This window comes from Serinus canaria, chromosome 3 (assembly GCF_022539315.1).
Source record: "Serinus canaria isolate serCan28SL12 chromosome 3, serCan2020, whole genome shotgun sequence".
NCBI lineage: Eukaryota > Metazoa > Chordata > Aves > Passeriformes > Fringillidae > Serinus > Serinus canaria.
Genome location: NC_066316.1, coordinates 6,194,482 through 6,212,377, shown reverse-complemented (window position 1 = coordinate 6,212,377; position 17,896 = coordinate 6,194,482). Strand labels below are relative to the sequence as shown.

The following is a 17,896-nucleotide window of genomic DNA, read 5'->3' as shown; positions in this document are numbered from 1 at the left end:
CACACAAAAAAGGTCCAGGTTAACCATGGCATGAAGGGTCAGTAATCACATTGGGGTCAGAGATAATAAATGGGTTCAACAACTGATACACAAAGAAATAAGGAGAACACACTGGTCTAGGTAAAACAGATACTGTCCTGAAAGTATCAACACTGAAAACAGACTTGTAAATAAATCCAGCTACCATAGACCATCAGGTTAGATAAGGCTACTAAAACATCCACCTTGCCCATTTATTATTAGATTTTCAGAAGACAAACTATGCTGAATCCTGTCAGAGGAGAGGCCATTAATTTTGTGTCAGGGTATATCCCAGAATCACAAAATGGCCTGTTTTTTAAGGAACCCTCAGAGATCATCTAGTTCAGCCCCTCCTCACCATAAGCAGGGATGTGTTTCATTAATCCAGGTTGCTCAACTTCCCTCCAACCTGACCTTGAACATTTCCAGGGATGGGGCATCCACAACTTGTCTGGCAAAACCGTTTTGGGAAGTTAGGTATCAGATACTTAACTATGATGCACACTCATCTCAATCCCCTCAGACTTCTATGGGAGCACATAATAACACGAAAAGTCTAAAAGCATAGCTCTGAACCTCAACATGTGTGTCTGGTGCTTCAGCCCACAATCTGTTCGTTTAAGGAGTCTTTTGAGTGCATTGTTCCAGTGGAAAGTACATTTCCTTCTCTGCTACTTTCTAAATGGCTTCTCAGTAAGTCACTGAACACTCACATCCCACTGCTTGAAATCATCACTTGATTATCATTAACATCAGTGCCTATCTGTTTGCAGTGCCTGGCCATATGGCAGGTTGAGTGGCAAAGCTCTCCTTGAGGCACACAAGTTTTAGGCCTCCATTCCACAACCCAAGGCTCTCAGCTCACTGGCACCACACACTATTACATCCAGGCAGAATAATATCCAGGTGTCTGAGGCACATTTCCACCCAGAAGCCATCTCCATTAGCTACATGAGATGGCTGAGAGCACACTGCTGGAATATTGCAATGAAATTATTTCACCACAATTCATTTCCCCTTCCCAAAGCATCCTAGAATAAGGAACAAAGTTCTTCCCTAATATGTGTCTGCAGCACTGCCAAACCTTTTTTTTTTTATGCTTAAGTTTTGAGTTTTACTAATTATACCTGAGATATTTTCAAAGTGCATTCCAACCACCCCTTAAGCCTTGGCCACATAGTTACAGCAAATGGTGGTTGACTGAGGCAGCAGCTACAGTTCTCCACCTAAATTAAACCACACCTACAGCAGTACTTGCCTGGCATTTCATTCTCTTGAACACTGTCACTATACACAGCCTTTTCATCCAAATGAATATTACACTGCAGGGAAGAACATCACTGAAATGAAATTAGACCAAAAGCAGAGGGCAAGTTTAACCACATCTACTGCTCACCAGCCAGGCTTAAAGCATTTTCCACAGAAAGCAGTAATAAACTCACTCACAGATGTCACAATTGGGCACAACTGATTCCCTCAACTATTAACACTGAATTTCCTGATGAGTAAGTGAGGACTAGATATAAATTAGTCTGGGGTTTTACACACAAGTGTAATTGTACCAACTGTAAAACAACTTGAGAAACCTTTGATTAACACCACAGTCTGCTCACAGTAAAATTAACAACAATTTGTTAGCAATATTGGCTCTGTCTCTAGAGGAAATTACAATAGTGTAAGTTACATAGGCAGATGCCTCCATACAAGGGATTTCAATGCAAGTTTTCCATTTTCCTATCTGTATATCGGAGATAAAACATGGAAAGTATATTTACAAAACATTCTAATGGACAGCAAACTTGAAACTTAAGATTCTTCCAGTATAATCAACCATTTATGTTTAGCTCAACTGAAAAAAAAAAAACTTCACAAAAATCGATTCTATAAAATGTAAAAATCCAATGTCAAAATGCTATAAGCAACTTAAGGGCAGATTTTGCATTTTGTTTCTTCCATATTCAATAGCAGGAACATTTGAGTTAAGGGACTTATTTTCATGGCAAATTATTGAAGAATAATTTCAAATGAGCTCCAGAGTAAGAATTACTGGTCACTGTAAAATAAAAAGGGGGAGAATATGTATATACACAATACCCAGATCAGGCTCAGCAACTGACTCAAATACCTTCATAATATTCAGACAGGCCACTTCTGAAATAATTTCTACTTCAGAAGTTACAAGATGAAACTTCTGTGTGATAAATTAAGTTGCCAAATGAAATGGATTAGCAATCAGTGAAATTGCCTGATGTCAGATCTGTTCCAGATTAGGATCCATCCTTTTCCCCCCACCTGTTCATTAAGCACCAAGTTCAAGGCAACTGCAGTGACTGATTGAGCATTAACGAGCTGTTTGTGTGGAAAGGCAGAGTTCAGTCCCTGTCTATACTTACACATTTGTATAAGCATAATTCACTGATAATATATTCAGTTCCCAGTATCAATACATAGCTCTTCTACCTTGATGTGTAATTTTGAGCTTGAGAAAAAAAGGGACACCTCATTAAGTTAAACAGTCATAGTCAAGGTCAAGGCCAGGAAAAGATGAATCTGGAAGAAAATATGTGCTATCTCTAGATAAAAAAAGCTGGATAAAAATATTGCTGTGACACAAAAATGCTGAAACATGGTTGTGAAGTCAGAAGCCTGAGGGAAGAAAGGCATATTTCACTAGGAAAGGTGAGATTCTGTATGAAAATATCTATTTCATCCTATAAATCAAGTCATGCAGAGGCTTCAGTGAAAACTAGTCTAGACCTTGATTTGCAACAAGCAAATCAAGCATAGGGTATTTAAAACTGAATATTTTCCAGTTCAGTACTGAGACAGGGAGGTACAGCAAGACAAGCATTCCAAACTCTTGCAAGTCTGTTTAAAAACTCAGCTGTAACTCTCTCTCTGGAAACATCTCTGCCTCTTAAAGCAACCAGGAGGCCATCACCTCCCTGCACCTTCCCTCAGCTGGCCCTGCACTCTGTGCCAAGGAAACTGAGGAGCCTGTGCCTGCCAAACCAGCATTCCCAGCTGAGGCAGCTTGCTGCACACAGGTAGATGTGTGATGCTCTTCTTGAGCAATGTGAGGCTCAATAACTAAATTCCAGCATCAGGGTTGGTAAAAATGGGACATAAAGAGTTGTTTACTCACATAGTTGTTTACTAGGTTAGTCACCAAGTCTTTTCTTTCTTTATCAGAGGAAGATTTTAAATCACATTTGTTTTCTCACATGGAAAAGATAATAATTTTAAAAATTGAGTGTTTCTTCCCCAAATTTTTGAGTATTAGAAAGTATTCCAGCACTCAAATACAGTTTAAAAGGAGACACCTAGTTGCTGTAACTGTAGCAACTCTCTAACTGCAAACTGAGATGGAATACTACAGACTTATTAACAGTAATATCTAATTGAGTAGACATGAACATCTTCCTTTTTCCTGAAGATTAAATGTTTCTGTTCTCAGTACCATACTTTTGTACTGATACAAAGAATATTTTTCAAAGATAAGAAGAAGTATTATCTCTTCTAGTGTTCTGCAAGTCATCATCCTCCTCTTCCCTACCAGATAAAAATAAGGAGAATCCTTTTTTCCCTTAACATAATGGTTTCCCCTTGATCTTCCTCCTACTAAAAACTCCCTCACAAGCATATTAGTACATGTCTCCTTCTCTTATAACTGGACAGTAAGATTTATTAACAGGTAGGAAGTGACCTGAGGTCAGTAGTGATGAACTGCTGCTTAAGGTATATGAGGTACTTTGGGAGTCACACCCACTCCCAAAGTACCAGTCCTGTACCTACTTCAGACAGTTACTGCATATAACAAATAGTGACATAGCTTTCCTTATTAAAATGCAGAGGAAATGTAGTCCTTTACTACTCAGTTGGTACTATAAATATTGAAGAAATTGTTTTTCAAACGTTACTCTGGCTTTTACTGCTTACTTCTGTATTTGGGATTGCCAGAGGGACTAAATGGCCCCTCTCTCCTCTCCCTAGACAGGACAGACACACCACACCCCCTCCAAGCTCTGTTCTGATGATTTATTCAGATGTTGGCTAATTGTGGTTATCTGGCTTCCAAGTGCTTGAAGCACTTTTGGCATCAGGATGAAGTGACATCCGGGAACATTTAATATGTTAAAAAGGCCAGTCAGCCAAGATTAACGCAGTAAGCACATGCCTCAAGGAGAGCCTGTTTACATCCTTGCAGTGTAATAAAAAAGCACAGAGGAGGACAGAGGAGTAAAAGTAAGATTTTCATACAAGTCTTACCTGAATCCTTTAAAAAAATGTGTGAGGGAAATGGCAGAACATGACACCTTAAGCAAAACATCAAGTTAAACTAATACCTGTCTGCAATGAAATCAGTAATAAGGAAGTTTTAGGAAACCATTGTGTAAGGAAAAGACATTTACAGGGCTAGATAATTGACATCAATTTTAGCAAAATCGCACATCAACTCACTTTTTCAGCTCCCTTCTCTCTCACAATGCATCTCAGTTCCTCACTCTAGTCTTGAATGATTTCAAAGAGGCTGTTTTGATGAGGTTCTTTTGAGAATGAGCAAACTATACAGGAGATATTTTTGGAAAGTAAGCAACATTCAGTTTGTCTGCTAAAAGTCTAGGATAAAAAAGGATCCTTTTGCAGCAGTGCTCATCAATGATATCCTGATATTTAGCTATAGAAAATCACCATTTATATTAATTTATGTCTTGTTTCCTCCTTACATATTTGAGAATACTTTTTTTTTTTTGCCATACAAATCTGGAGACAATCTGAACCACCTGGAACCCTTCCACAGCCCCAGACTTTGCCAGACCATTCCCTTTACTTCAAGCATGTTTAGATCTTTGCAATGAAACATTCAACCTGTATCTTCCTGGGGCTTTAATTTGGATATGACTTGCTGTATTTTAAACTATTCATTACAGGAGACAGTTAATAGAATTTCTAAATTCAGAGACAAAGTCTCCAGAGGGTCTCTTCCTCCTTTCCTAACCCAGGGCTTGCAACAGATAGGAGGGAGTCAATCATTAATTTTTGGGGTAGTCAAAAGGCATTAAGTATAAAAAGGTTTTTTGGAGGTAAATCTGTGCAAGTTCTATCTCCTCTTCCATATTCAACAGGCTGTATTTTATTCAACTTACATACAGAAACTGATACTGTGGCTACTTACTGCTTTATGTCTTTGAGGCTTGGATAACTGCAGCTGCAGAAGAAAAAACAATGGAGTTCTTTGCAAAAGCATCACATGGTGCAGAAATATGGGGTTAGATACCATCTAACAGACAATGCAATTTCACTGAAGCTGTTGGATTTAAAAGGAATCCTAGAACAGCAGATGTTTTGCATAAATAATATGGATCTTGAACCAAAATACCTTCCTCTTGTAGCTTTCCAGCTATCCTCAGCAAATCAAAAGCTTAGACTTAATTACTGCACTGATATAGAGAGCATATGGTTTTTCCAGAGTAACTAGTAACTGTAGGCTAGTATTTTAACCTAAACTTACAAGTGTCTCATAATAGTTAACATATTATGCCTTTTAGGAACTAGATAAGGTTAATAACAAGTTAGAAGAATCTTAAAAATCCACCTGCACCAATGCCTTTGCCCTAGGACTGCTGTTTTGTTTCCATCTGATACACCAAAGTATCACTGTATAAACATGTTCCAATCAATAAGTAGCCTTGCCAACATCTAATCTGAATCTCCCTTTAAGCCCAAATTCAATTTACAGAAGACAACAGTAGAAACAACTAAGCTTTCTAGATACTTTCAGAGTGTTTTGTCCCTCTTTAGGTCTTACAGCCTCAGTTTGTTTTGAGTGGTCTTTAAACCTCTTCTCCAAATTGCATATCAATACATGTTGATTTGATTCTTTTTTTTTTTTCTCCTCAGAGAGAGGCATTTCTCATGAGGATGGCAGGCAGATAATAGGTTTATAGGCAGACAATATCATTTGCAATCTGGGATATAGCTTTTCTGGACCTTTCAGGATAATTAAAGGGGGGATTTAAATCAAGAAAAGTGAAGTATTCCTATTCTAAAGCTAATCCGTAACTAGTTCCAGCCTGTAATTCAAGGGAGGCCTATGAACAAAGAGAAGCTAAATATAAAAAGTGGAAAGTATTCTAATATTGACTTACTGTAAAGCAATAAAGTAAGGAAGTCAGAAAAGGCCCTACTGGAAAAATCCTCTTAAAAAAAGAATGAGGAAAAAATATTAAAATATTCAAGTTTCAGAAGTCTTGTCAACACAGTGAGGAGAGGATCACGTTACATGGATGCTACTGTGTTGTTTGTTATTTAGGAAAGCTTTTCTGCATCAGTAAACCAGAAGATGAATTAAATTTTTTTGCACAGGAGTACCAGCTTCAGAACTTTGAATGCAAAAATGTATTTTGAAATGGCTAAGGATTCCACCTGTACTTCATAAAATCCATTAGCAGATGTCCACTGGTAAAGTGGGATGTCATACAATCCAACAGCCAAAGAGAGCCTGTTCACTACCCTCTACACTGTTTGAGCAAACATTCCCGTGCTCTTTGCAGACATGAACCAGTAACTCCACATGGCATTTTCCTCCGATAAGCAAACAAATCCATTTTAGCCATTACAACCCTGGGAATCTCTGAACTTAATTCCATCACACATTTCCTTCCAATAAATTAATACCACCAAAATTAGTTCTTGAAAATTCATCAGTGCCACTCAAGTACTAGGAAGATATTTTTTTCAGCCTCAGGACACACAATCCACACATTTTTTGTGGAGTGGAGAACGCAGGCAAGATTTGGCTATGAGCATGTGTATAAGGGTAAACCTTCCCATTGGTTTTTTGCCAAAAAACTGAAGTACTTTACTATAATCTAATACACTAATTAATTAGTTGCACAGGCTTTTCCCTCTTTTTGTCACAAGATGCTACATACAGTTCTTTACCTCAACTGCACACATGGAGACAGTCACTGAGCAAGAAGAGGTACTTAAACACTTAAAACTCCGTAGATCATGGCCAAAAACTTGAAACATACAATCTCCCAACAAGAAAGCAATTATGAAAACCACATAAACCAAATTCTGTTTTCCTATCACCTTGTTGCTAAAGTTGTCACATTACCTAGCCAACAAGTGGCTCAATTTGTGAAAGCAGACTGGAATGTACTGCATTAGCTTAGTAACAAAAATGAGCCTTCTACAGTGCAAAGTGTGAAGTCTCAGCTAACAAAGTTAAGTCAAAAGATGAATACAAGATCATTAATTTTTTCATGGTGACCCTGCTATAGAAGTTTCACAATGATCCCTGCCACAGTAAATCCACACAGGATGAACAGATACAATATGAACGAACTGGGGAAAAAGCCGTATTTTTGACAGATTTCCACAGGACTCACCAGTTTTAGGCAACTTTTCAGAGTTCACACTTGTACCATGGAGCTGTAAAGGATTTTCAAGACATAGCTACATAAAATATTTAACCACCTACCAGCATTAACGATGGCATCAACCTCAAGCAGCGTAATGTCACCTCTATAGAGAGAAACTTTCTCACTCAGACTTTTTTTCCCTTGCAGATCTTCTTTAGCGTTTTCACCTACAAGCCAAGAAACAAGATAAACCAGGTTATAAATGTGGGTCCGAGGTCATTGTTTACGAGCCCTGAACAGGCAGCAGTACAGTGACGCAACTCCGGCCAGATTGCGGTATCTTTCGGTTTCACCTCGAGAGGGCAGCGGTAACCCACAGAGACACCAGCACTGCCCTAACATCACGCTGCTTGCTTGTTACTTGTTTCCAAACACGAGCTAGTGGGCAGCACTGAATCCTTATCCACACACCGTTTGTTTACAAAACTGTAAAAACATACATATTTTTGGAGTGATATCCATCAAGTAATTTTATTTGGTAATCATAAGGGTGTAAATTACAAAAACAAATTGAGGAATTAAGATTACCCTCCTAACCGGAGTAATAATTTCTCCAATCCAGAATTATACCAAGTGAGTACAAAAACACACAAGCACACCATTTGCCAACAGCTCAAAAATTCAGAACGACTTCTGAAGACATGTAGCCAGACAAGCCTGAAAAAAAAATCCACACAAATTTTAAACTTGTAGCTTTGTCACCTGAAATTACTCAACTCTGAGGACGCAGGTAGTGAAGACAACATACACTAGCTTGCAACAAATTTGTTACTAAATAATGTTACCACGGGTGGTCCCTTATTCCTGTAAACTCTTGAGATTTTGCATCACCAAATCACTTCATTTATATCCGATTCACTCTATAGAACAGCTCAATTACCTCAAACCCTTGCACAAACATACTGCCCAAAGCTTCACCAAGTTAGACATACACATCACCAGAAATGAACTGAGGAGGGAAGATTATGAAATTCACTTTTACTATTATATTTTTTAACTCTTTCTAACACAAGTCTCAAGAAGCTTGAGTTCATCTATTTGTCTCAAATCTTCAAAACAAGTGGAGTTTGTTGAAAAGCAAAAAGTCTTCAGTATTTAGTGAGAAAGTAGAAGCAGTACAAACAAATTTGTTCCTCTAGTCTTACCCTCGATTTCCATCAACTCAAGAATACCAACTCGGACATGTCAGCAATTCCTTCCTGAGCACCAGGGAGCACATCCCCAAGCTCCGGAGTCCTGTCCCACAGTGGCAAGACTGAGCAGCAGTCTGAGACAGCCACACACTCAGACCCTCTAGCCTGGCCTTGCTTGGACATTCCCAGCCTCTGGCTGCCAGGCAACAGCCTTGTGACATCACAGCTGATGCCACCACCTCACACAGAGCCCGTGGGCACAGCTCAGCTCAGCTCGGGGTCAGGGCCAGAGGTCTCAGCTCCTGGGGCAGCTGTGCCATGCTCCGCCCGAGGCTCTCCCTGCTCCTGGGGCTCTGTGTGGCCTTGCTGCTCGCCAGCACGCCCAGAGCTCTCAGCTGTCCTGCCAGGGGCACAGCCCGGCTGCCCGTGCCAGCCCAGGATGTGCGGCAGCCGGACACTGGCACAGGCAGTGCCAGCCTGTGGCCCGTGCAGGCGCACTGCTGCACCTTCCTTGCCCTGTCCCTGCTGCTCGCCGCGCTCTGCCTGGGCTGCAGCCTCCGGAGAAAAGCCGAGAGGCAGCGGAGAGAGGTGAGGGATGGGGACCGGCCAGGTGGGATGGTGCCAGGGGCCGGCAGCTACAGCGTGGAGGGTGAGGAGGAGTGCCAGCCCCTGTGCAGAGAGGAAAGCCTGGGTAGGCACCAAGGGTCCTCGGCCTCTTCCCAGCCCCATACCTGAGCCCAGAAGGAAGGGCTCAGCCCCCTTCCTCCAGGAGGAAACAAGGACAGGCTGAGCCACCAGAACAAGACAGAACTTTCCTGACATCCTCTCCACACAACCTGCAGCCTGGGGAAGCCCAGCGAGGCCCCAGATTCCCAAGGGAAGCCCAAGGAGGCCCAGCCCCCTGCAGCCCCTCTGCCCCTGTCATCGTGCTCCCTGCCCTGTGTCTCCTAGGAGAAGAACTGGACACGCTCAGCCTGGCCAAGCACCTGCTGCCTGGCTGACTGCTCCCCCCTCAATGAGGAGCTGATCGGCCACCAGAAGGAAAACTCTGCCTCCATCAAGGGCTTCCTGAGGCACCTGCGCCAACGCTGCCTGCAGGGGGACATGCTCCAGAGGAGAAGGAACAACAAAGTGTGGAAGGACTTAGATGAGGAGGCAGCACTTTTCTCTGATTGAGAAAACACCTGCTAGGCAAATGGAGCAATATACTGGAAGATTATTATACATATTTCATTATTATTAAAATTAATTATTAAATAAGACAGCTTTTATTTTCTGTTTTAACTTTAGTCTTACAAACAAGTTGACTGTTACTCTTATGAGAAAGTGAAGTCAATGGCCACTACATCATCTCTGCACACATACTCACAAAGGATGGATTTGATCCTGGTACATCCTTTCCAAAATGTGGGGGTTTAGGCTATTACTGATAAACACACAAAAGTGGCAACACTGTTGTAGGTCCTCCTCTCGTCTCCGCTGCCCCAGCCTCAGTAATACATTACAACTGAAAATCTTCACCAGAAACAGTTGAACATGTGTGTCCCACCCCCACTTCTTCCCCTCTAGATCCAGCAGTCATTTCCTACCCCTCTACTTCTACAATCCAATTTCATTTAGCTCTTCCTTCTACATGATCCTTTGGTCCTTCAGTCATGTACAAAACATCTCAGAGCCCACAGAGCCACAGCTTGAAGTAGGATGAGGTTGATTACCTGAGCTCTTCACACCAAACAGATAAAACAGGCAGTCCTAGCCCACAGCTTTGTTTACAAATCCTTCCTTACAAAATATCAGTTGCAAGGAAAAGGGCCTTTACAGCTTACACAAAGGTAGAAAAATGCATTAGATTGAGTCTGCAAAAACCACACTAGAAAAGAAAATGAGTAAAGTTCATCTGAACCAAGTGAATAAGGGACTGTCAGAACATCTCACTAGAGGGAGCCCCCACCCAGGACATAAACGTACTCAGCTGTGCAATGGACAAGGATGGCACAAACCTACAGTATTGGAAATCAGCCCTGAAACTCAATCACTGCTCTAATAGCCAGAGTTTTAAAGTCTAACACACTTTGAAGTATATTATTTTTTTAAACAGGTCTCAAGCATCCAATTACAAAAATCCCTACAGCAATACCAAAGAGCTCACCACTAAAGGGAAGAGAAAAATCTACATGTTGAAGAGTTTATTACAAAAAAACCCCTACATTTGCATTTTAAAACGACTGTTAATGAAAGAGCAGAGCACACACAAAGTAATAAAAACAGGTACCAAAGCCCCATAGTATAAAGTGATACCTATGGCAAAGCAGAAGTCTCTTGGCACTCTATGAGCAAAGGCCAATAAGGGAAGAAATCAAAGAGAGAACAAGTGAGAAGGATTGATGGCAGCGAGGCTCACAGACTCACACTGTTACAAGGGAAGTTTGTTAAACAAGTAACATGACACATTTCAAGTTCATAAAAACAAGTAGCAGACTGGATTGCAAGTAAAAAAAGCTGAAAACAGCAGTTTCATCATTTCTAGTCAGCTTTAGAATCCGCAGCTGAAAGAAGTAAATTAATTCCAAAATCAACAGAAATAAGTCTGCCCACTACCTCATCCTTGCTACAATAGCTACTAGTAGAGATGTATCCCCACAAGGAAGGCTTCTCTAAGAGAATCTGGAAAAAGAACCTGAGCAAGGGACAAGAAGCACATTATCCCCAGACAAGAGGAAGCCCTTCCACTCCTGGAAGAGTCCTCAGCAAATACTGACACTAAACCACTTTTCTTGGGTTTCTGAAAACACTGAAAGGAGATTTCTGAGCTTTAGGAGCACATCTGACCCTGGAGCAATTCTGCTACACACTCTGTGCTTTTGTGCTTTTTCCCTTCAGTGCTTTTTTTTTTTTTTTTTTTACTTCAAGCTTTGTGTCCACAAGTTTCCTGTACAAACTAAAAATGATGAACTATTAGCAATTACTAATCTCACATCGAACAGAATTTCTATTCCATTTGTTTCTGCATAGGCTTATGGAATGTTAAAAAAGACAGATTGTAAGACCTGTAATATTATGTGTCTGCTTCTACTCCTACTAAGCATGGATGATTGTATAGGAAAGGCAATTGCTTATCTAAATCAAGATAAGCATTATTTCCATATGTTCCATCACCAGGGGAAAAACACTCACAGATGTACTGTACTACTTCAAATTTGTAGTACAGATTTGCTCTATCACTTCTTGGACTTAAACGAGAACAGAACCTGAGCACAAGGAAGAAACATCTGTTGCAGACAAATCACTTCCTACTCAGCCAAAAATGCACACAACATGCAAGTCAAAAGCACTTGATGATGAACACCAACACCTTCTCCCTGGCTGCACACTCTGCCAGTATGGTCTGTTTCAGCTAATTACCAAGTGGCATAATTGGAGTAGCTGAGGACTACAGCCAAGTACCAGACTCCAGAGGCAAACAGACACCATGAATCCCAGAATGGATGTGGCTGGGTGGCACCTCTAGTGATCAAGTCACCCAGAGCAAGTTGTCCAGGATCCTGTCCCAGCTGAATTTAAAGTATCTCCAAAGACAGAGATTCCACAACCTCTCCAAGTAACCAGTTCCAGTGTTCAGCTACCCTAACAGCATGTGTGTAGCTTTGTTTTTTAATGCTCAGAAAGAATTTCCTCTTTCAACTTGTGCCTTCTACCTCTTGTCCTGTGCTGGTGTTTGAGGGTCCCCAGGATGAGGGAAGATATGAGAATCTTGACTCCATGTTTCAGAAGGCTGATTTATTATTTTATGATATTATATTAAAAATGCTATACTAAAACCATACTAAAGAAAGAGAAAGGAGACATCAGAAAGCTAGAAAGGAATGAATAATAAAATCTCGTGACAGACTCAGAGTCTGGCACAGGTGGCTGTCATTGGCCATTAATTAAAAACTGTTCACCTGCAACCAATCAAAGATGCACCTGTTGGTAAACCATCTCCAGACCACATTCCACAGCCATCAGATAGTTATTGTTTACATTTCGTTTCTGAGGCCTCTCAGCTTCTCAGGAGAAAAAATCCTAGGGAAAGGATTTTCATAAAATATGTCAGTAACATTGTCCTGTCACTGTGTACCACAGTGATAAGTCTGGAGAGATCTCTTTTACACTCTATGTTCATAACACTGATCAGATCCTATCTGGGGGTATCTCTTCTTCAGTTTAAGCTTCAGCTCTCTCAGTCTCTCCAGGCACAGGAGATGCTCCAGCCCCCTTACCATGTTTCAATAATTTTTGGGGCTTATCTGGTGCATGAACTACACTTCCCAGTTCTGCACCACTGACCAACCTCCTGAGGTCACACTCTGCCCCACCTTCCAGGTCAGGAGGTCATGGTATCTCCTATTCAAGGTTCTACCGGAGGCATGAAATATCCCCCATCTGAGAGGCTATGACTCACCCCTGTACAGCTATGGCAAAAAGCCCCAAGCTCGCTCAGGCCAACTTTAACATAGTGACAGGGCTACCAGCAGCCCTCAAACAAGGTTCCAAGTGTGAACCTTGACTTTTCAGCCACATTTCAATGGGAGCCATTGAAGACATTTACACATTACAGACAGAAAAAGTGGCGTACCATGAGAATTGATCAAAACAGCCAGTCCCTCTGAACAACCCACACATCACTCATGCAAAATGCAATTTTCTTGTGTTACAAGGTCTTGCATAGTCCTTAAACAACCTTTTTCTCAGTCTATCCCACACAGCTCTCTAAATCCCCAAAATAACAAAGCTGAGAGGCAAAAAAACCCTTGAAGTCTGGGAGAGAAAGAAGTAGAAGGAAAGGAGGGAGCCTGCCTTTTTTATGAAGTTTTTGTAAACTGAGAGAAGACTTGGTATGGAAAGCTAAAGTACCAAATAACAAAGTTTGAGAAAGGAGTAACAACAAACGAGGAGAACAAGAACAGGAATACATTCCCTATTCTAATTTGTGATGCACCCTTATCTGCAGGGACATGCAATTGTCAATTCATAAATCAGAGTTTTCTCACTTCAGCAGCATGCACATTGACAGCAAAGACATAAGTAGGCTGAGACCCTTGGGTATTTGTGTGTTTACTTGGAGAGTCAGCATCCAGCTGTTCTGGAGATTTCATGATTTAGGGTCCATAGAAAAGGCTGCTGGTTCAGCTGTGACTCAGAAGGAGATGTGCTCTGTCTGTGTGAAGAAACACTGCCTTGTTTGGTTGGTTTTATAACGGGGACCTTCAGAGGTATTCCAGACTTTGCAATGATATAGAGGAATAAAAATGCTGTGGGTATTTTGCTAAGTTCTTGCCCAAGCCTGATTATCAGTACCTCACTCCAAGTGATGCCAAGAATTTTAATATCGATTCTTCTCAGTGAATGGCAGCCTGAGTTGGACTGAAGTACATCAAATGGTCAGCCAAGGTCACATGGAGGCAAGAACTACACTGCACTGCCTCAAACTCAATTCCTACTTTACAACCTTCCTCTACTACAAAGAGTTCATAATTAACATTGGAAGTTCAGAAATGGAGACACAAACATATGACACTGCTTTAGATCACTGTTCATTGCCCCATGAGGATGTTGATACTTGTCTATAAAACTAGAGGACTACAAGTGATTCTGCTTCACTAGATTCCTTCCAAGACAAAGCAGATCCCTTCACTGCAAGAGCTGTGCTTTGGCAATATCACAACATTCATACAACTATTCCTGGTGTGTTCAAACTGACCCAGTACCACCTGGGGTAACTATGAGCCTTCATCCAAAACCACCAACAGTACAGCATTCCACAACTCACTTTTATAAACTGCTTGGAAAAAAATTACTTTTTATGACCAAGCAGGTACTCAGTCCTCAGAAGCCCCTGTTTTACTTACCAAAATGTGAGAACCCACTGAAATAGGTGAGCACATACAACATCAAGGAGGATTAAAATAGCTTTATAGTGGGGAACCACAAATTCATTACTTTCATTCATTAACTTATTAAGCTGTCAGACAATTTATTCTACATTTTCTGCTTTTTTCTCTATACCATTGCTGAGCTACGACTTTTGTAGCTGAGTATTACAGGCTTTTGTAGTACTTGAAGTAAAGTGTGGAAATAAAATGTTACTACCAGAAAACTAGGAAACTTGTGCAAAACCATCAGCAACTATTTCATGGCATTGTCATTCAAAAACCTCTCTGCCTGACACAGAGTGACAGCTTACCAGGTGGGAGTATGAACTTAAGTTTTCTAGTATCAGGACAGGTAGGTCATGGTTGGTGTTTAGCATTTTTCCTTATTGTTCTTTCTCTCAGGGAATTTTGCCCATATGTTGCTAGGAGACAAAAATGACCGGGTACTTGAGAGACACAAAATAAGCTGCCAAGCTCAGGGGAGGGGAGCAGCTGGCTACTCTCTCTCTTTCCTTGGGGTTCCTGTGGGAAGGGCAGAGGTATCACAAGATTTGGGCCAGGGGAAAGGGTTGGGTGCAGCTCCTAGCTTTCTCCTGTGCTCTTGGCATTTGGAAGGGAAACAGGCTGCAGTCACTGTTGGGAAAAATTGCTACCACCGCAGGGTTCTGTTTTCTGCCTTCTGCTACCACGAGTGGAGTTCTGCTCTTAAGAGCGGCCATTGCACTGGGGCCTTATTACAGCTGACCTCACTAAACAAAGGACATTTCACCATCTGCCCAGATGCCTTGGGGAAATCCCAGGATCTCTGAGCCCCTTCACCCTCTAAGGGAGCCTCTGCCAGCTGTGTTCAGGAGCCAGGCAGCCACTGCCCAGCCCCGCTGTCCTTCTGCCACTGCCCTGGGTTTTTTGCTAGTGTAGACACACACGCCCAGGCCTGCAAGGACACCCCAGCCGCGGAGTTTCTGACACGTCCCCTTTCCCATTCCAGGACTTTCCTCGTCCCTGCCGTTCCAGCTTGCTGTTTCCGAGGTTCCTGCTACAGCTCATTACGCTATCAGGAGGGACACCAGGACTGGCTGCCCTGGGAGTTTGTAAAGGAAACTTTTTTCCCATCTCTTTCGCCGGCCGGCCCGCCATCACCGCGTGAGGGGGACGCGGCCGAGCCCGCGCCACAGCGCCCCCTGCAGGAGCGGGGGAACGAGCGCACCCACCCTGCCCGGCCAGGAGCCAGCAGCGCCCCTGCTGGCCGTGCCCAGAACTGCACCCGAGGGGAAAGCGCTGCCCAAGAGAGCCTGGGGCTGGGGCTGTGATTCTGCTTGGTGCTGCTGCCACTGTTGTTCTCTTTTTGCCTTGTTACCCCTATACTAGTAAAGATCTATTATTCCTTTTCCCATATCTTTGTGTGAAAGCCCCTTAATTTCAAAGTTATAATAATTCAGAGGGAAGGAGGTCATATTCTCCATTCCAAGGGAGCTTCCCACCTTCCTTGGCAGACACACATCTCTCAAACCAAGACAGTAAGTTCTTATGCAGATGCAAAAGGTGATGTTTTCTACATGGAGATAGTAGGCTTGGGGGTAGCTCTTACCTTGCAGCATTTTCTCTCCCCTACCCCTGAATACCAGATGTAAATTGCTACACTGAAGAATAGTGGAGGTTCAATCCAAGCAACTTTGAATACTTAAAGACCACTCTACGACTACTCATTTGTGTTGCAAGTCATGCTTGCTTCATTCATGGACTTAAAAAATGGAAATTAATACAAACTCTCGAGCAGTTACAAACTCACTGGCAGCTAGCAGAAAGATCTAGCTCTATCTTCTTTTACATATCTACCTAGAAATGAAAGACACCCAAATCTCAAAGCCTTTAAATCAATATAAGAATGTCTGTGCACATCACCTATTCTCCTGGATTTAGTTATTTGCAGTACACTTACAATCCTTCCCCTATAAGAACATTGGTGAGAACGCAGAAGGATGGGAAAAAACAGAAAGGAGGTCTACTTTTTTTTTAAATAGGACTGACCCATACTCTCAGTGACAGCTACATGAAGTCTGGGGTTTGCTTTCAGTGGATGTAGATTCATTAGGAAATGCCACCAAAGGACAGCACTGCAACACACCATACATTGGTGGGCAAGCAGTACAGTACCTTACACAGAAAAGGCTGCACTGAGCACACAGGAATAAACCCAGTGCAGGCTGAACTTCAACTACAAGTCATACCTGGGCAGCAAATGGAAAACACAGAACTTGGAGCACCTTTACAGTCTAACCAGCCATATCAAGGAGAGCATCAAAAAAGCCCATAACTGCATAAACAAGCCTTTGTGAAAAAGCAAAGGGCAGGATAACACAGGGAGATGTTTCAAAGAAAGACAGAGGTGCCACCAGTTTCTTCATATCTACACTTTCTTCATGCCTACTCTGCATCAGAGATGCAAAAGACTGCCTCTTTTGGACAGGAGCCTTTGGGTAAACTCTAGAGAAGCCTTTTCCAACACAACATTTGATGACCAACTCCCAGGGAAGCTATTAGTGCAAAGGTGCTTGCTACTTCCACTCTCAGAAATACATGTATTGGCTACATCAGCACAAAGCTGAGAGGTTTCATTTTCCAACATGTGCATTCTCTAGCATCCCATCCCCAAAAAAACAACTGAAAACGTTAGTGAAGGTCCTTGTGACACATTTCTGCAAACATGCCAAGTCAACATGCAACAGCCTGCAAGTCTCAGGACAATCTCTGTGCAGAAACATTTTGCCACTTCCTCACACTGTACACTGAAATAGAAAGTACTTCTCAATATCATTTCAATGGTTCTTAAAGCTGTGCGGAATCCAAATTTAACATCTTTCTACTGGATTGTTAAGCCTCCTCTCCAGCACAGAAGAGCATTTCCTGGGCATTAAAAAAAAAAATAAGCAGCACTTCCCCACAGGGATGAGAAATTTTCTCTCAACTCATTTTCCAAGGACACATAAGCTAGATGTCCTCACATGGAGAAAGCCACATATCACTTCACAGAGTAACTACTACCATTTAATGGTTGGACTCAATGAACTTAGAGGTCTTTTGCAAATTTAGCAATCCTATGATTCTACACTACAATTACTCAGATCCTTATTGGCTTGTTAAGGAACATTTCTTCATGCTGAGCATGTAGAAATGAATCAAAAAAGGGCATCTGAATAAAAAAGGGAATACTGAATCAAAAAAGGGAAGCCAGGCTTATTTTATTTCCAGTGACTGGGTTTTTAACACGTGTAATCAAGTGTTCAACTGTGCATGAAGCAAATACAGCAACACATGAAAGTTAGTAAACATGATCCAAACAGAGAACTTGGTGAGCTTTGTGAGCTCCCACAATCCCATCAAGGGAGTTAAAGCAGTGTCA

General features: G+C 41.8%; 1 protein-coding gene across 5 annotated transcripts in view; it reads right to left on the bottom strand.

Annotated features, from left to right (window-relative positions):
- MACROD2 (mono-ADP ribosylhydrolase 2) overlaps positions 1-17,896 on the bottom strand; it is an 847,517-nt gene that overhangs the window by 815,887 nt on the left and 13,734 nt on the right. For all 5 annotated transcript variants that reach the window (XM_050973226.1, XM_050973227.1, XM_018918142.3 and 2 more), the window contains exon 3: positions 7,511-7,618. In XM_050973226.1, coding sequence (XP_050829183.1) covers positions 7,511-7,618 — 108 coding nt within the window. The remainder of the gene's footprint in view (positions 1-7,510; positions 7,619-17,896) is intronic.